Raw genomic sequence first — 20,210 nt, forward strand, 5'->3', positions numbered from 1 at the left:
CAGATACCACGGCATTCGACCACCAGGGGATGTAATGCCACCGAATAGCGTTAAAACTACGATCATATGGGTTTGCACTCTCCACCATGGGCCCTTATTTGTATATGGTGTTTTTAAAATTGTATATTGTGTTTTTTTTGTTTTTTTTATTGTATTTATACTTTGTATTCAATGTTACTGTTACTGTTTTTGTATTTAATGTTACTTGTATGGGTCAGAGAGTAACGTAATTTCAATTCTCTGCATGTCCTGTACATGTGGCAGAATTGACAATAAAGCTGACTTTGATTTACCACAACGGCAATGAGGATCATATCGCGCACAATGTTGGTTTCGAGGATTTATTTCGTTATTTTTTTACAAAATACAAAAGGTCTAAACACATTACATGAACATGTGGAAGTGTGAGGGACGGAATGGAGGAACCACTCCAGAGTTCACCGTCTGTTGAATTCAGATGTTGGTTTTTACTGTGCAGCTGATTCTTCTCCAGGCGGGTACGCCGATACACAACGGGCCAATCAGAGAGTCGCATTTTAAAAAGACTTTAAAACTGCCGCACGGACTCAGCAGATAAAATTCACTAAAACATTCCTCCGCGTGTGTGTGTGTGTGTGAGTGTGTTGGGGTGTGTTGGGTCACTTCAGTGCTTTTTGACACTCATGCAGTAGCGGGTAAATCTGCTCCACCGCAGAAGCCACATTCTGAACGTTTGGTCCTGTTCAAAGAAAGAAGATAAAAAAAACATCATCATCTCGACTACAGAAAGTGCAGGACACTTATAGAGTACAGAATTCAGCTCATTCTGGGAGTCGTGTCTCATTTTCAGATTTAATTCCATTTAAAATTAATTGCCTCATCCAACTTAAAATGACAATCATTAAAGTTTCATGGGAAATTTGAATTAAAACATGAGATTTCATTTTCCACGACCATGAATTTCTGCAAAGCCAGCAGATGGCGCAGCAGCAAAAGTCCTATAACTAGTGCCAAGATGATCAGTAACAGATACAGTTCAGGCCAAAAGTCTGGACACCTTCTCATCCAACATGTTTTCTTTATTTTCATGACCATTTACGTTGGTAGATTCTCACTGAAGGCATCTAAACTATGAATGAACACATGTGGAGTTATGTACTTAACAAAAAGTGGAGACCTGGCCTCCACAGTCACCGGACCTGAACCCCATCCAGATGGTTTGGGGTGAGCTGGACCAACAAGTGCTAAACACCTCTGGGAACTCCTTCAAGACTGTTGGAGAAGCATTTCAGGTGACGACCTCTTGAAGCTCATCGAGAGAATGCCAAGAGTGTTCAAAGCAGTAACCAGAGCAAAGAAACTAGAATATAAAACATGTTTTCACTTATTTCACCTTTTTTTGTTAAGTACAGAACTCCACATGTGTTCATTCATAGTTTTGGTGCCTTCAGTGAGAATCTACCAACGTAAATGGTCATGAAGATAAAGAAAACACGTTGGATGAGAAGGTGTCCAGACTTTTGGTCTGAACTGTACGTACACAGCGATAGAAATGCCTGAAATGAGAGAGCATGCACGATATCCAGTCAAGTTAAAACCCAGCAGAACAGTAGTAATAGTGCGACGTATTCTCGTAATTATGAAGCAGGAACAGGTAGAGTAAAGTGGTGTTGAGGCAGCAGCATGTTCTGAGGGACGAAGCGTTACCTGTAATGGTGATGCTGCCGGTGGAGAAGATCTGTATCGTGGCCCTGAGGTGTTTAATCCTGTACGTCACGGCGGGGTGCAGCTCCGGCTCATAACTGCAACACACACGCCGCTGCATGAACATCTCAACACGTTCCATCCACGTCTCACCACGTTAAAAAAACAAGCTGGTCGCCACTCGACTACCGAACACACGGCTCATCCAGAACTCTGGATCATGGACCATGATGGACACACAACCACCGCCGTCTCTCCGTCCAACCAGGACTACGGGGGACTTCTGAGCTGCCGTCCCTCGCCCGTCACCCTGAGAGCACCGCGGCCTACACAGTTTGGACCCAGGACCGTGGTTTTTCTGGAGAAAATGAGGAACGGCGGGTCCTCACCTGGCGATGGGACGGTTGTTCTTGGCGAACTGGATGAGGTGGATCTGAAAGGGCATGGAGCAGACGGCCAGAACGTTCACCACCCTGAAGTCGGAGAACCGCACCTTCAAAAAAAAAAGAGATTTACTTGTAACGAGAGTAAAAAAACGGGAAAACTGCGGAGCGTCTGCAGGACGGGCGAGTTCAGACCTTGAAGCCGAGTTTCTGCAGGCAGCGCGCGAGTCGCCGGGCGCCGATTTTGGCCTCCTCCTCACTACACACACACACACACCTCCAAACGTTACAACATGGCTTGATTTTGTACTTTAACTCAATACTTCATATATGTTACATCCACAAGATGGCAAAAATACAGTAATTCAAATGATTCTAATATTAATACACACACACGGTACCTCGTTGCTCCAGTGCAAATTATTTTTCCTGAGGACCAGATGGAGGCGGTGATTCTCGGCTTCCGCAGCTTCATCAGGACTTTCTGTTCACAGAGGGATTAAGCGTGAAAGTGAGACACAGCAGCACAGCACACGGGGTCACAGTGAAACGTGTCCTCTGCATTTAACCGTCACCCTTGGTGAGCAGTGGGACGGGCGCCCGGGGAGCAGTGTGTGGGGACGGGACCTTCATCAAGGGGACCTCAGTGGCGGATCGGGATTCGAACCGCCAACCTTCCGATTACGGGTTCGCTTCCTTAACCTCTAGAACCACCTCTGACCCTGAATAAAACCAGGACGTTGTAACCGGCGACCTCAAGGTCATCTGGCGAACGTCTTACCCACGAACTCCAGCATGACTTCGCACTGTACATTTTTACGGATTTCCGGAAGCAGGGCGAGAACAGCGATGCGGCGTCTAGGACAATAAACGGTCCACCCCTGAGTGGGGACGCTCAGGGTTAAGTGTCTTGCTCTGGGACACAATGGTAGTGAGTGGGTGGTCAGGTGAGATACCCGCTAGGCTGCAACTCACCCCTGTTTCCGGCTTGTAGATGACGTTGACTCCCTCCAGGGCGATGGTCCTCAGGTTGAGGTGGCACCTGGTCCTGAAGACGGACACCACGTTGGTCACCGTGATGTCCAGCGCCACGTCGTCGCTGGGCTCCATCGGGCCGTCTTTGCAGCGGTCAGCTTCAGTTCTTCATGCCAAGGAAGGAAACAGGCCTACAACAACAACAACAACATAAACAAGGTAACCGCGCACGGCGATACACTGCTCGGTTGCTTGGCAACAACACCCCATCTTTACCCGCGGCCGGCTCCGTGTGGGGGACGCCGCTCCCCGCTCCCCCGGCCCGCTGCCTCTCTCCGGCCTCCGGCTGCGGCGGTCGAGACGCCCCCGGCTTCGGCCCAGCCGCACGGGGCCCTGAGAACCGCTTCGGTACGCGCTTCGCCGCCTCCGCACACAAAAGGCCGACCGGGGAGCCGCGGCCGGGCTGCTGTTTAGGAGCTTTCGGGCGAGAGAGGCGCTCGGAGGGAAGAGCGGCGACTCTGTTTACTTCCGCCTTCCGGCCACGTGACGCGTAGCGAGCCGCCCCATTGGTTCAAATGGAGAACTAAGAACCGAAACGCACAAGAAACAAAGGCGCGTTGCATGAACGTTCGGTCGGACTTTTACAAAGTCACGCGTGTACGGAGTTGGAACTGCGAGGAAAAACTCGCTCGAAGTCAGCGCTCCGCCAGACGCGGCAGTTTAATGTCTGTAAAAATAAACGCTGCAGTAGTGGGGTGGTAGTAGCCTAGTGGGTAACACACCAGAAGACCCAGGTTCCCCATTGTGTCCCTGAGCAAGACACTAAACCCTAAATTGCTCCAGGGGGGCACTGTCCCTGTAAATACTGATTGTAAGTCGCTCTGGATAAGGCCGTCTGATAAATGCTCTAAATGTAAATGTTTGAACCGTGATCCTATTGGGTCCATGCGGTCGATTTTGGGGAACTGTAGCGTAAATTCGTGTTTTGCTCTCACTATTTGAAGCCCTCGCGGGTTTTTAAACAGAGAGTCGTCGATCTCGGCGCCCCCGCATTCTTCTTAAAAGCAAGTACTTCCGCTCGTCGGGCTAAAAAGCGGGCAGAGAAAACAGTAGCGCCGCCTGGCGGCGGTGGGGGACCGAGGACAGCCGTGTTCTAGAACCAGTTTAAAAGCCTTTCTCTTTTGTAAACTCCAGTAATAGGATTAAACGGTCTTCAGAAGGGCCCAGAGAAAATGTTTATTTTCCGTTAAACACACTCTGATTCATGGTCTTGGAAGAAGTGTGTGTGTGTGTGTGTGTGTGTGTGTTGTCATCGTCTTTTTCTTTTCTTCTTCTTCTGTACTGACACTTGCCAAGATGAGTCCGGAGTCGAGTCCAGCGCGGCACTTAATGGGATTTGGGCTCGACACCCTTCGCCGGGAGGGGCCGTGACCTCGGCAGGGTTTATTTTCTCCTGTCTGGGGTCCAGGCGACGCAGGCCGGAAAGGTGACACGAGCGAGAGTGGCCCGCAGCTGTGGGCCGTCACCGCCAGCGGGCCCACGCTGCCATGCCTTCATTTTTCACCCTCAGTTTTCCTGTTTATTTATCAGCCCCGCTTCCTCGGACAATCAGCGCGCATCCCTCAAGGAGTCCCAGGGCGGGCGTGGAGCCCCATCCCTCGCTCGGCCCTCCTCTGTTTATCTTCACCGTCCTCCGGCCCCATCTGCGCCGCTGCATGGACGCGTCCCAAACCAAACAGCGCTGCGGCCCTGCGCTGATTCACTGCTGTTGTTGTGGGTCCGGCCCTTTGTGAAATCTCAAGGGTCCCCCCCCCTCAGAACCGGGGCGCTGCAGTAAATAAAATAAATTCCCATGCGCCCACGTCCAGAGATGTTTACTATAAAGGGCCGAGATTTAAAGCAGGTTACCGCACGAGTGCTGCGTTCCCGAGGATTCCCCGTCCCCCGTTCTCATGTCCTCCCCGCGGCCGCAGGAGTGTGTTTATAGACCGTAAAGCCGTGCATCATCCTCCAATTCTCTTCCTGAGGGGAATAATGCGCCATTCATTAAGGCCCGGGGTACACAAACAGGCCATACATCACCCCCATTCCGGCCTGGACCATCTTGTCCTTGTAAAGGGGAGATTAAAGGTCAGGTGATCACCTCCGGAATCGGGGATAGGCGCTCCAAAGGTCAGCCATTAGGCGGGATTGTTTGGGGTCGGGCCCGATCGGTGGACGTTTTATTGACCGCGATGGAAGCGAAGGCTTCCAGAAACTAGGAAGTGGAGCGAGCGCCGGGGCCGGACTGCCGCTTCACATTAGCGTTGCGGAGGTTCCTCGCGTGCTCCGGCTCCGCAGGGGATTCCGGTGTCAGTCTGGGCCGCCAGACGGACCTTCGCAGTGGTGCTGGGCCCGTGTTGGGTCCACATCACACGCGTACCCCAGCAGAGTAGACGTGACAGCGGCGGCCGAGAGGGGAGGAAAACAACCCGGGATCGTCCACCAGAAGTCCGGTTTACATTTTTCTTCCCTTTTCAGGTTCGACCTCCACATCTTACGGAATTCTCCACGGCAAAGATAAAAAATAGGCAGAAAATATACACTTCCAGAACAACGAAATGAAACGTAGTGTGGTTGTGTGTGCAAACTGAGCAAGAGATTTTCATTTCTACTTTAACAGAGAAACAATGAACCATCAAACAGGAAACCATCGTCCCTTAAATCTCAACCAAAATAGATTCATTTACATTTACAGCGTTTACCAGACGCCCTTATCCAGAGCAGTTACAGGGACAGTCCCCCCCTGGAGACACTCAGGGTTAAGTGTCCTGCTCAGGGACACAATGGTAGTAAGTGGGATTTGAACCTGGCTCTTCTGGTTTACACTTACATTTACATTTACAGCATTTATCAGACGCCCTTATCCAGAGCGACTTACAATCAGTAGTTACAGGAGCAATTTTAGGGTTAAGTGTCTTGCTCAGGGACACAATGGTAGTAAGTGGGATTTGAACCTGGGTCTTCTGGTTCGTAGGCGATGGGTTACCCGCTAGGCTACTAGCACCAAAATGATTAGAATTGTGTCGGTTTGTGGTCCAGACTGGGAGATATTGTCATTTTTTTAACGTTCTCACTGCTGAATTTCTCTAGAAGGCGGGTGTGGCCATATTCTTCTCCAGCCCGTCCCATCCTTCACCTCAGGTAGATCGGAGAATGGGTGGGGCTTATAACGGGCGGGGCCATTGGACAGTTTCCTCCCCACCCACCCCTGCCGGGCCCGGCGGCGCTAATGGAGGCCTGGCGGCGCACCTGCAGGCCCTCGGCTGGTTTACACAGCGCCGATGATTTAAAAGGACAGAGATTTATGGTTCTGGACGAGAGTGTCGGCGCGAGTCCGAGACCCCGAGCCCCTCTGTAAACACGAACGTGGGAAAGCGCCCCGTGTTTATGTCCGCCATTCTTACAGCGCGAGTCACTAGCATCGACTAGCGCCACCGACACTTCCCACAATCCCCCGGCGCGGCCGCGCGCACCTCGCCGCTGACATCGCGACCTCTGACTTGACCTTTGGCCCCCTCAGCCCAGCTGGACCCCGATTGTACCTGCTCCGCCCTGCAGAAGCAGGTACGGTTGTGCGGTCGTAGGCGCTGTGAACTCTGGGTGAACTCGGAGATAAGAACTGAACTGTAAACGGCTCGTCTGGTCCAACGCCGACTCGTCCGCGGACGCTCATCTTTGGTTTAATAGAACGGTTCCTCCTGCTGAGCGTCTGGAGTAGAACCCGCTGTGTTTATTATTATTGACATTTTTATCCCAGACAGTTGATATGAAAATAGAATAAGAGTCGTAACCATAGCAATCTTGATGCTGTTCAGGGACAATCTCTTCATGTTCTAGAGCAGGAGTGTGTAGAACTTCTGAGTCGTCATCATGCCCATTATGTTCAATCATTTAATTTTCTCCTATAATGAAAATGTGACTTTGTGAGATGGTTTAACGTTAATACGAGTTCCTCCAGGCTGTCTGTGGTCCTGCAGTGGCTAAAAATGGCGGTCGGTGTGAAGAGTGTTTTGGTCGTCCTGCTTCACCGCTCAGAGGGCGGCAGCTCAGACGGTCGGATCTGGAATTTGTCCCCTTATGACATCATAAGGGGGATTAAATTTTTTTTCTGGAAATATGCAGACACAACTTCCTGTCTGCACCAAACATCGTGGTTGGTGGATGGTGTTGATGACGTCATTTCAACTTCTACAGGCCGCTCTCCTCCTGGTCCCGCCCCTCTCCTCCTCATTAGCATTTAAAGCTACAGACGGTGAAGCGGTGCGTCCTGGAAAATCTCATTGTGGGACTGTCACCGTAATTCTACACCAAGAGACTTCAGATACAGAATTCTGGGACCAGCAAGACCGATATGAATGCAAAAAAACAAGTTCATGTCAGGGGACCTTTAATCAAAAAGATGAAGTCCTCAGCCTGTAATAGAATAGAATAAAACAGAAGAATACAGTAAAAAGTAGTAAAAGTAAAATACAGTAAAAAAAACAAAAAGTACAATACAGTAGAAATGTATAAGACAAAAGCCTTTTAATCAAGTCTAATTAAAATATCATCTTTGGTCCCATTTACCAATTTGGTGTAGTTTCAAGGTGTTTTTCAGACAAAAATAGAAACGTCTTAATAAAATAGAAAAACAAATGAATAGAATTAAGAAATGATAATAATGAAATATCCACACTATTATAAAACTGACTTTGAACAGAATTCTCTGAGCCATTTTTCATATATTTAACACTTATACACACACACACAGGAGACTTTACGATCTTTTCTCGCGCTTAGATAAATAAACCACTGCCCGAGGCACGATGATGTCACTTCCTGTAATCTCTTCATGTTTTATCTGCAGACTCCACAGATACGGGGATGTGGGAGACGGTGTGTGTGTGTGTGTGTGTGTGTGTGTGTGTGTGTGTGTGTGTGGGAGGGCAGCAATGGGCAGAGCTGCAATTACATGGTGATTGAACCTGGAAGCACTATGTGTGTGTGTGTGTGTGTGTGTGTGTGTGTCTGACACAGACATACAGTAATCTCAGTGCTCAAACACACACACACACACTATCAAAGTAAACATGTTCACACACACACAAACAAACAAAATAAATCAAGAGTGACCATCATGTTTTTAAAGAAAACAAGAACGGACTTTAGATAAAGTCTTCCAGTCTCATCACACACACACACACACACATTTTTAAGGTCCCGTTGACTCGGTTACTCAGTGTGTTTGTTTGTGTGAAGCAGATCACAGATTCCAGTTGTGATAATGAGGTCAGAAGCTAATAACCTGCTGTGTGTGTGTGTATGTGTGTGTGTGTGTGTGTGTGAGACCTCCTATTCCTCACATTTTGTTATTACTATTGTTACTTTGCACCGTCCTCACTGTCCAGTAGCTGTGTGTAAGTAGGAGTTTTAATTGTGTGTGTGTGTGTGTGTCTGTGTGTGTGTGTGTGTGTGTGTGTGTGTGTGTGTGAGATGTGGTGTTGAGTAGATAAGAACAGGGGCATCGCCGCAATCGTCTTGTTTTCTCTGAAAACAGCAGTGTCACAGTTCCTGGTCTCCGGGGTCCGGGGTCGGGACGGGACCCGGACAGGAAGCAGAGAAGTGATGCTGAATCCGCCTTGAACCGATCACTTCAATGAATCTGACCCCCAGTTAAAAGCACAAGTAAATCTGAGCTTGTGTGTGTGTGTGTGTTTTGTCTTTATGATTAACATTCCAAGAAAAGTCAGCCAGGGTTTGGCTCAACCGGGACCAAACATTCCCATAATGATCTAAAAAAAAACACACTGTCACTGGTGTGTGTGTGTGTTTCCCTGGATACTAATTCTAAAGAAGCACCGAGTTATTTTTAATTCTGAAATCCTCGTCTCCCTTTACCCCCAAACAGAATAATTTATTAAGTGCATTATATAGTAATGCTGCAGCAGTTCTGAACTCTTGCTCTCTCTCTCTCTCTCTCTCTCTCTCTCTCTCTCTCTGTGTGTGTGTGCGCGCTTGAACTCTTTAGTGCTTATAAAACATGGACTCCCACTTAACTTGCACAGTGTGAGTGGATCGGTGATTTAGTCAAGTTCCTGAGAGCAGCGCAGAATCAGCAACACCCCCCCCCCCTCCCCACCCACACACACACACACACACACACACACACACACTGCGGGGAATATTTTTATCCATTGGGAATCTCTAAATTCACCCATCAGACCACCTGGTCTCGGTCTCGGTGTTGGGCGTTTCACATTCGTGAATAGACACACTTTCTCCACACACACACACACACACACACACACACACACACACACTCGTGGCGCGAGTGAGTGAGATGTGAAGGAATCTGTACAGTACCAGCCTGAAAATAGGCCTCCTCTCAAAAAGCTCCATAAACCTTTCAGCCAGTCAACATACACTCTGTAAGTGAAGTTGTAAAACACACACACACACACACACACACAGCTCCGGTCCCCATAAAACCTTTTTCCATGACCTCCCATCTCACATCGGTCGGGGTTTATTTCCACGTGCCGCGGGTGTAACGGAGCAGAGATGGATGTTCCCTTCTCGCTGGATCAGAGTTTATTCTCTTTAATTATGAGATCTGGCAGATAAGAGTTCCTTTATAACACGCGGTACCTACAGCAGACACACACACGCAAAACGTAGTGACCGCGGCATGAACCTCGCCTTTTTCTGTTTCATCATCCATTAAACACACACACACACACACACGTTAGTCTGGAAGCGGATCTGCACCCATGTTGGTATTCTATGTGTGTGTCAGTAGAAACGCCCCCTAATGACCAAGGTGGGGGGGTCTGTGGTAAAGTGTGTGATGACAGGGAGAGTCATTGCCATCATCCTCATCATCTTCATCAACATCAGTCATCTGAGAGAGAGAGAGAGAGAGAGAGAGAGAGAGACAACGGCAGCTAATTTGATCAACAGCTCAGATTAACGTCTCTAACAATGTGGCCAGCCGAACACACACACACACACACACACACGTGTGCAGTTATGAGGACTAAACGCCCTTTCTGTGTGCTGAGAACAAGCATCATACCACGTTCCTGAGTTGTATTCAGGTTCTACGTATGTATTTAGCACCGCGGTGTTACCTGTAAACCTTTTCCTGGTTGTGATATGTTGGGATGGCATTTTGCACCGGGGGGCTGGTGGACAGGGTCCAGGGTCTTTTAATCTTAATATGTTCATCTTTAACCTTCTCCTCCCTTCTCCTGCTCCTGTTATGGGTCGTGCCACAGACGGGCCCTTCCTGACACAACCCGTCCCCATTTACCCAGGCTTGGGTCACCAAGAAACACACTGTCACCCGGGTACCAAAATTCCAGAAGAGCAGATGCTTCACCAAGGCAACGTGTCCCCTGTCCCGACTAGCATCAAATGAAAAAAAACAGTACATTTCCCTTAAATTTCTCACATTTGTTAAATGATCTGTGATCATGATCATGATTTGAAAGTCTTATATTCCAATTTAAGGAACATCCCAACTTTTCTTAAACTCACACACTTAAACACAGACACACACACACACACACACACACACAGGTCTGTCTGTCCATATTCCCAACACTAGGAAGTAACATAACACCAATAAGTGTGTGTGTGTGTGTGTTAGGAAGGGGGTACGTGTCCATTGAGTGATAAATGTTTTGTTGATCTCAGCACCTTCTTCATCCCAACACACACAAACACACACTTTGGTGTTCGGTGTTACTTCCTAGTGTTGGGAATATGGACAGACACACAGACACCTGTGTGTGTGTGTGTGTGTGTGTGTTTGTGTGTTTTCAGTATTTCAGGAACTCCTCTGCACTGATATGTTCCAAAAAGGGGTACTGTTCTCATGTTGATACCAACGGGTCTGAGAGCTCCGGGGTCCCCTGGTTCTCCTCCTCCTCCTCCTCATCATCATCATCCAGGAAGTGACTCAACCCACTCATCACCTCCGTCTCCCCCTCCTCTTCTATCGGGTCTTGTTCTGGGCTCCATCCGGCCTATCGGAACCCTGACGCATTTATCCGTCCTGAGCTTGAACGGCACCAGAACCGGACCGATAAACACTATCACTCCCCCGGAACATTACACACCAATTACAGCAGTCCACAGAGGCACTCCCAGAATGTTCTAGATAAGTGCTGTCCAGTGAGAGAGCAGACGCTAGCAGTGTGTGTGTGTGTGTGTGTGTGTGTAAATGGACGTTGGTCAACAGGTCCAGCAGCATTAGAAATCACAGACAGAACGGCCTTTATTTAATCCCTCAGGGTTTTTCACCATCAGATGCCCAAGTCCATGCAGATCCTCTGGTCACTGTGGCTCCTTGGCTTCGGGAAATAAATAACACAGTAATTTAAATGTCTTTTTTTTAATTTCATTTAGAAATTTGTAGGTTATTGTGATATCTTGTAACGTTAAAATGCAACGTTATGCACCACAAGTGTCGTATATGTGTACCAGCAGAGAAGATGGGGCTGGTTTATGTAAATCTGGTTGGCATCCATGCCAGTTAAACAAACTGGATCGAATCGACGAACTAAACAATTCTAACAGCAGTTATAAAATGATATTAAACAGCCATAATACCGTGCCTATTGTAAGAAGTGTAGAGATTTTGGACAGTCCAGGTTTCCGTCGCGTGATGAAGACAGGCTGTAGACAGGCCGTGTTCCTGGATTATGATTGACAGGCGCAGCTAGAAGGATTTGCGGGGAGAATTCATGCGTTATTTATGAAACGTGTCCCCTGGCGGGACATCAGCTGGCCAGCGCAGCATGCTGGACAACAGGAATTTCTTCTTTGTCCGTCCCGAGTAAAAAAAGGTGTTTACGTTTGTACAGCTGGGCCGAGGAGACGCGCTGCAGTCCGGAACCGAGCGGGACGAGGGGACCGGGGTCGCCAGCATCTGCAGGGGAAGACCTGCTCCACAGAACGCGCGGGCCAAATCACGTCAAACGCAAAAGCAAGAAAAGGAAACGTGTCTAGTTTATCTAACACACACTCACACACACACTCACACACTCACAGCGTAAGTATTGTGTTTCATGCACCTGGTGAGTGGGTGTGGGGTGCCGAAGCATTCAGTCTGACTGATGAAGCTGAGATCACAGGGACAAATCTGATGTAACCCAACAACGTGTGTGTGTGTGTGTGTGTGTGTGTGTGTGTGTGTGAGTGATAATGTGTTAATAATCTGGAGACACTCGGTTGTGTCTAAACACACCTTCAGAATAATGACAATCCTCTCACTGACCCGGGATCCATCTGTAACTGTACACGTGTGTGTTTTCCTGAGCTGACCTCCAACCAAACGCCTGTGGTTGGTCTCGCAGGCACATGTGAGGTGGTTCTCATGGGCTTCCTACCTCATTAGAACCGACCATCACGGGTTCCTCACCTCCCACATGCAGCACTTTATCGCTCATCGAGGAAAGAGCCGGATCACGTGACTTTCCTGGACACGCCCACTCTGCCAGGCCTCAAAATAGAGTCATGTGACACAAATGTGACTACTGACCAAGTCTGGTTAGAGTAGGATGGAGTAGAAAAGTTCTGAACTCTCCATAAATTCTCCTCTGAAGTGTTTGGCCGTCGGCGTGGAAAATCCCCCGACTCCTTTAGGGCGGATTTATGGTGCGTGGCCCCACATCCGGCCGCGATGGCGTTGGTGGGGTCGGCGAAAAGCGCGAATTCCGCGGGGGTCCGTCGACCGTCCCCGCCTCGGTCACCCTCGGCAACGCCGTTCGGGCAGCACAGGGCAAATTCCTGGGAGCGTCGCTGTCACACTCCCTCTCAGCAAGACCTGATGGAGGAGGGGTCACCCCTGTTACCCCTTCATCATCTTCTTCATCATCACCAATCATCTTCACCCGGACAACATTTCTAACGGTGCTGCCAGGATTCTGGGAACACGCTCTGCACTGACATAAACACACTGTGTGTGTGTGTGTGTGTGTGTGTGTGTGTTTGAATGGCGGGGGTGGGGTCAACTCCATGTCAGTTTCCAAATGAAATTCCATACAGAATATGGGTGCACACACACACACACACACACACACACGGACGCTCTGGTCAGCGTTATCAGCGGCTGTCTGAGACACTTCACACACCTTCACCGGCCTGGTGCGGCCCAGAGAGACGCTGGCCTGCAGACAGAGATGGATGGACGCTCCCGCTCGCTTCCTGTTCCTCTTAAAACGCGCGTGGATGCATCAACACAGAAGAAGGCCCTTACATAACCAGCCCGCGCCGAGATAAAGATGAAGGAAGGCCTGGAGACGTGACATTTGACTCGTCCCGCTATTAACGTTTCAGGCTTATTAACGAAAGCATTCGGCCCATTAGTCATATTCCGTGTTTATTTTTATAGAGCCAGACTGGATTAAACTAACAGGGCCGTTAGCTGGCGCTACGCTACGCTCGGCTCCAACTAAACGGGTCCAGAACAATCGAGAACTTAACAAGAACTCGTTCTGAACTAATTCCCTGATGTTGTACCATGGTGCTAAACCCGATGGGGAACTTTTAGGATGAGAAGAAAGAAACGACAGGACCATGGAACCATTTTGTGTTGCCATGCTAGCTAGCTGGCTAGCTTCGTACTGTCTGCACATGCACTGCGTTCACTTTGCGTTTTTTGTACAGACATGTGAAATCCGATAATAGATGGTAATAAACCTTGTTCCGAGAGGGACAGCGCAAGAAGACGTCGTCCGACAGCGACACTTCGAAGCAAACACAACAATTTTCTCTTTTCCCACAATTTCCTCCTTTTTTCCCCACAATTTCCTCCGCTGGTTCCCACGAGTGCCGCCGGGGCCCCACGAGGGCCGCCGCGGGGCCCACGAGGGCCGCCGGGGCCCCACAAGGGCGGCCGCGGGGCCACGAGGGCCGCCGGGGCCCCCACGAGTGCCGCCGCGGGGCCCACGAGGGCCGCGGGGGCCCACAAGGGCCGAAGCGGGGCCCACGAGGGCCGCGGGGGCCCAACGAGGGCCGCCCGCGGCCCCACAAGAGCAGCGGCGCACAAGTCGAGGGGGCCCAACAAGGGCGCCGCGTCCCACTATTCCGCCGGCCCCACTATTTCCTCCTCTTTTCCCACTATTTCCTCCTTTTCCCCACTATTTCCTCCTCTTTTCCCACTATTTCCTCCTTTTCCCCACTATTTCCTCCTCTTTTCCCCACAATATCCTCTTCTTTTCACACAATTTCCTATTTTTTCCCAACAATTTCCTCCTCTTTTCCCACAGTCTCTGTCTTTTTCCTCTTCATTGCATGTTTAAATCAGACGGAAAGACAGATGTGGATGCAGTTGTTTCTTTCTGTCAGCTAACTCCATCACGACGTTCTGAGTCAGAACCCAAGTGTCCCATTTCTGTCACCTTTGACCCCAATTTGACTAATTAGTGGAATCTCCCCCAACATGACCGAGAGTGGCACATTCCGCTGCTCGTTCTCTCTAATTCACTTCTTCAACTCGTTCTAACCCGTCACCTGTCCCTGTCTGTCAACCCGTGTGACTCTCCATAGAACCGCGCAGAACGTTACTGCAGAAGAGAACGGTTCCGTGCTGGTCTTCAACGTGCTCCTCAAAGCCCCTGGTCCACCAACCCAAGGCAATTAATTAGCAGGGTGATGACAGGAACCTTGAGACGAGGGACCCTGATCCACCGCGTCTCCATGGAACGGAGAACCAGCAGTCTGGTACGTGGAGAAGGCCGGACTGCTCCGAATCCGAGGCCGTTCCGCAGCCAGTTCAATCCGGGCGTGCAGGTAGCTGAGAACCCCCCAGAGTCCCCCCGCAGCAGCAGGCGCTTGTTTTTAATTCGGGAGAGTCCCCCGGACCGGCGGGGACTGCTATTTTAGTCTCCCCTCCGAAGGACGTTAGAAGGGCCATCCATCTCACGTCCCTTTTATTTTCCTCCAGCGGCGCTCCGGATCGCGGCCCACCCAGGAGAAGAGACGGAGCAGCGGCGATAAAGGACGGCGGTTTTTTACTTATTAACGACCAATCGACGCGGGTGTGATTTGTTCTGATAACCTGGAACCGGACGCTGGGGGTCAGAGGTCGGAAGCGGCTGAGTTACTGTAGTGAAATGTGCGGCCGGGCGGAAGTGTTCTCTCTGCAGGGTTGGGGTCGGGGTCGGGATCAGGGTCGGGGGGGACCCCTGCCGGCCCCCCGGGACGCGGCCGTCATCGGCCTTGTTAAAGCTCCTCCTGTACGACCACTTAAGCCGCGCGGGTCCCGTTGTTTTGGCTCTGGGCCGGGTCGGGAGCCGGTGTGGAATGATAGGAAAAGCCCATCACCCTCCCAGGGGACGCGGGGTATCCGTTACACACGCATCTCCGCAGGCGCCATTCCGGCCCCCGGGGAGCCCATTAACGGGGCATCGGTGCTGCAAGTCGGCCCGGCCCCAACGTTACCGACACCCACCACCAGCCAATCAGAAATGGACAGAACCCCACCGTCCAGTTCCCATGATTCCACCTGCGGAACATGCATTAAATAATATTACATAATATAAGAGATACAAAATCATTATGTGCTAACTATACAGTAGAGACCAAAAGTCTGGACACCTTCTCATTCAACGTGTTTTCTTTATTTTCATGACCATTTACGTTGGTAGATCCTCACTGAAGGCACCAAAACTATGAATGAACACATGTGGAGTTCTGTACTTAACAAAAAAAGGTGAAATAAGTGAAAACATGTTTTATATTCTAGTTTCTTTGCTCTGATTACTGCTTTGCACACTCTTGGCATTCTCTCGATGAGCTTCAAGAGGTCGTCACCTGAAATGCTTCTCCAACAGTCTTGAAGGAGTTCCCAGAGGTGTTTAGCCACTTGCTGGTCCAGCTCACCCCAAACCATCTGGATTGGGTTCAGGTCCTGGTGACTGTGGAGGTCAGGTCTCCACTTTTTGTTAAGTACATAACTCCACATGTGTTCATTCATAGTTTTGATGCCTTCAGTGAGAATCTACCAACGTAAATGGTCATGAAAATAAAGAAAACACATCGAACGAGAAGGTGTCCAAACTTTTGTCATGAACTGTGTGTATGTGTGTGTCTGTATATATGAACAATAATAATTTATTTGTTGTATTGTTTATTTATATTGTAAGAATAAATCGCTGCTTTACGAACAAGCTGCAGTGTGGTGTAAACATTTAATTTATTTTATTTTTTTACATGCCCCGCCCCTCCTTCAGCACGTCACCACGCCCCCAGGACACGAGAGATAAATAGCGGACGTCAGATGCGCGTGCCGCGCGGTCTCCTCTCCTCGATCCGCGCATGAAACACACACACACACACACACACACACACACTAAAAGACGCACCCGTCCCGCCTGCCGTCCCTCCTCTCCATCATGTCCACCGGCTCCCTGAGCGACGCGGACGACGTGGCGGACGCGGAGGCGCCGGACGGGGACCGGGGCGCGGAGGACGGCGGGCCCGCGGGCGCGGACGCGCGCCGGAGGCGAGGCGCGGGCGCGCGCAGGGCCGCGCGCGACGGCAAGCAGGTCCAGCGGAGCGCGGCGAACGCGCGGGAGCGCGCGCGGATGCGCGTGCTGAGCCGCGCGTTCTCGCGCCTGAAGACCACGCTGCCGTGGGTCCCGCCGGACACCAAGCTGTCCAAGCTGGACACCCTGCGCCTGGCGTCCAGCTACATCGCGCACCTGCGCCAGGTGCTGTCGGCCGAGCAGGGACACGACGGCGGCGGCGGCTTCATCCACCCGGTCAGCCTGGTGAGACCCGGATCACGTTATAACGCGTTATAACACGTGGTTCAGCGTTATAGCTTTACTTTTTACTTTAGTTTATATGTACATGTGTGTATTTTTCCTGTTGTACCGACAATATAGAGGTGGTAGTAGTCTAGTGGGTGTCCCCAGGGGGGGACTGTCCCTGTAACTACTGACTGTAAGTCGCTCTGGATAAGGGCGTCTGGTGAATGCTGTAGATCGTGTATATTATAGCCATTTCAGATACATACATGTAACATGTGGTGTTACGTGGAACGTTTAAACGACATAAAGTGACCGTGTACGACAGACAGGACCAGGGGACACACCAGCGTCGCGCCTTTTTTCATAGTTAATTGATATTGATCTGGGAATGAAATGGACCTTTTTTCTTGTGCAGACGTGGCCGTTCCTGGTGTCCGGGAAGCCGGACGGGGACCTGAAGGACCTTCTGGGCTCCACGCGTCTGTGCGGAACCTCGGCGTCCTGACCGAGCGACGAGCGGCGCATTTTCTATTTAAAAAAGGCCTCGCGGGTCGAGGCGACATCTTCCTCCTTTTTTTATCTCCACCTTCTACGTTTTTACGGACTCTACGCGGCCTGTGCGCCGGTTTTTATACAGATATTTTTTTATAGAAAGTGAACAATAAAGTCCCCTTTTCGTGTTCTGAAGGACCCTGCTCGCTCTGTACGTGACCCCGTGACCCCGGCTCTCGGTGCAGATCCCGGTGCGGGGTCGTGACCGCGCCTGTTTACGTTACGCGGACAGATGTTTACGCGCGCGAGGCACGGGGGCGCGCATCTCCGAAACACCGCGCATTCATCACGACTGTGTGTGTGTAGCTTGTGTGTGTGTGTGTGTGTGTGTGTGTGTGTGTGTGTGTGATTAAGTACGGGAGGTACATGTGACGTCACGTGACTCGCCTCTTAATGATCAGAAAGTTCATCAGAACCCAGAGTCCTCCCGGCGTCCATCACGAATCAGCCAGCGGCCCCGTGGAAACTCACATGTATGATGCTGTTGATGGCGACGAGTTTTTATTTAAGATCCTCCACCACCGGGACCACCGGAGAGGAGGGGCGGGGCGGGTCCCCGTGGTCCGGGGGAGACGCCTAATGGTTCCGCTGGATCCGGGCCCAAAACTTTTTATACTGTCTGACTGACTGGCTGTGTGTGGGTTTTGTGTGAGTGTGAGTGTGTGTGTCTGTTTGTGTGTGACTGTGTGTGTGTGTGTGTGTGTGTGACTGTCTGTGTGTGTGTGTGTGTGTGTGTGTGTTTTTTTGTGCGTGAGTGTGAGTCTGTGGGTGTCTTTTTGTCTGTGTTTGTGTGTGCCTGTCTCTGTGTGTGTTTGTGTGTGTGTGTGTGTTTTTGTGCGTGAGTGTGAGTCTGTGTGTGCCTGTCTGTCTGTGTGTGTGTGTTTTTGTGCGTGAGTGTGAGTTTGTGTGTGCCTGTCTGTCTGTGTGTGTGTGTGTGTGTTTTATGCGTGAGTGTGAGTTTGTGTGTGCCTGTCTGTCTGTGGTGTGTGTGTGTGTGTGTTTTTGTGCGTGAGTGTGAGTTTGTGTGTGCCTGTCTGTCTGTCTGTGTGTGTGTGTGTTTTTGTGCGTGAGTGTGAGTTTGTGTGTGCCTGTCTGTCTGTCTGTGTGTGTGTGTGTGTGTTTTGGTGAGTGTGAGTCTGTGTGTGCCTGTCTGTCTGTGTGTGTGTGTGTGTGTGTGTGTGTGTGTGTGTGTTCGTGCGTGTGTTAAAATCTCACACTGTGTCTGGATTCGATCTCACGTCGAAGACCGCGGCGCGCCCCCTCTCTCCCGCGTGTTTACAGGACGTGGATCTGTTACGGTCGGTAGACGTTTTATAGCTTCCGGGTCTTCAGAGTTTAATTCTATTCTGTATTCTATAATGCAGAGCCTGGTGACGTCATCACGGCACACGTCCTTTGTTGTGAGAATTTCGTGGAATTTCAGTTCCAGCCACTTTTACAAAATATGTATTGATTACAGGAAGGAAGAAATATTGATTCATATTCCCCACGATCAATCAAACCAGGATTAGGAATAAAATGGTTTATTATTCGTTTTTGGATGAATTGGATCAATGTCAAATCTTCTTAATTCAATGTAATATTTATTATGTAAAAATGACAGAATACTAATAGTGGCAAAGGTGCTTTTATGCATCGAAAGATTTTTACCAGACAGACAAAAAGCGAACTTAATTTCTGCAACATTTACAGTTTTATTACTGGCAGATATACCTGCAAGAGAGTCTGTCAGTGGCAGAAATGTGCGTTTAAATTCCAATAAAACAAAATATCCAATTTGACCAAATATATTGAGTGCTGTGCAAACGTTTTAGACACCAGGACAAAGCAGAGAAGACAAATATCCGGGTTTTCTAAGATGCAAGGAATTCTATTCATGAAACATTGAGCAAATTTTTTTTTTTTTTACAGCGTTTACTGCAGAATTTGCTTTCGTTCCATGAAACAGTGAGGTGGTGTGTGTGGAGAAAGAGAGTCCGAGCAGCAGTACAATGTTGTTCTCCGTCTGTAGACTTTAACTTGTAGGAGTTTATCGTTCATTAGTTTACAGAGCTGGGGAGAGAGACCGAACCGATGGTTCCTCTAGAACATCTCTACATATCAACATTATTACATTATTACCACTTTCACTTTTTTATCTGGATTATTGGATTATTCAACATTTCTACATATCAAAATTATTACTTTATTACCACAATTATTTTTTAAATCTGGATTATTGGATTATTCAACATCTCTACATACCAAAACTATTACATTATTATCACTTTCACTTTTAATTCTGGATTATTGGAGTATTCAACATCTGTACATATCACAATTATTACATTACCACTTTCACTTTTTTCTGGATTATACAACATCTCTACATACCAAAATTATTACATTATTACAATTTTCTACTTTTTAATATGCATTATTGGATTATTCAACATATCTACATATCAAAATTATTAAATTATTACCACTTTCAATTGTATATAGATTATTGGATTATTTAACATCTCTACATATTAAAATTATTACATTATTACCACTTTCCCTTTTTAATCTGGATTCTTGGATTACTCAACATCTCTACATATCAAAATTATTTTATCTGGATTATTGGTGTGTTTGACATTTCTGTCCCTTTCTGCATGTTTCAAAGTTACGATTGGGAAGATAAAAAAAAAACTTTAATTAGTTTCATTACTTACTAATATTTTTAGACAGTGTACAACGTTTTACTAAATTGTGGTATTTATTTAATTTAAACATAAAACATTAAACTTGCACTTGCTTTGAGTAATTTATCATTTTGAAACTAATTTTGAAAAATGGACCATCTCGG

General features: G+C 48.9%; 2 protein-coding genes across 2 annotated transcripts; one reads left to right on the forward strand and one right to left on the reverse strand.

The window, feature by feature from the left end:
* Positions 1-327: 327 nt before the first annotated feature.
* On the reverse strand, positions 328-3,572 carry tbpl1 (TBP-like 1). Its single transcript, XM_028969384.1, has 7 exons — positions 3,318-3,572; positions 3,042-3,232; positions 2,468-2,550; positions 2,262-2,325; positions 2,073-2,176; positions 1,687-1,781; positions 328-718 (listed from the first exon to the last, which is right to left on the reverse strand). The coding sequence occupies exons 2-7, from the start codon at positions 3,174-3,176 to the stop codon at positions 639-641; spliced, it is 561 nt and encodes a 186-aa protein (XP_028825217.1). The 5' UTR covers positions 3,177-3,232; positions 3,318-3,572; the 3' UTR covers positions 328-638.
* A 12,804-nt stretch (positions 3,573-16,376) lies between these two features.
* On the forward strand, positions 16,377-18,124 carry tcf21 (transcription factor 21). The gene is made up of 2 exons (XM_028969386.1): positions 16,377-16,843; positions 17,241-18,124. Exons 1-2 carry the CDS (start codon positions 16,466-16,468, stop codon positions 17,328-17,330), a joined length of 468 nt encoding a protein of 155 aa, XP_028825219.1. The 5' UTR covers positions 16,377-16,465; the 3' UTR covers positions 17,331-18,124.
* Positions 18,125-20,210: the final 2,086 nt, after the last annotated feature.

The sequence above is a fragment of the Denticeps clupeoides genome, unplaced genomic scaffold (genome assembly GCF_900700375.1).
Source record: "Denticeps clupeoides unplaced genomic scaffold, fDenClu1.1, whole genome shotgun sequence".
NCBI classification, from domain to species: domain Eukaryota; kingdom Metazoa; phylum Chordata; class Actinopteri; order Clupeiformes; family Denticipitidae; genus Denticeps; species Denticeps clupeoides.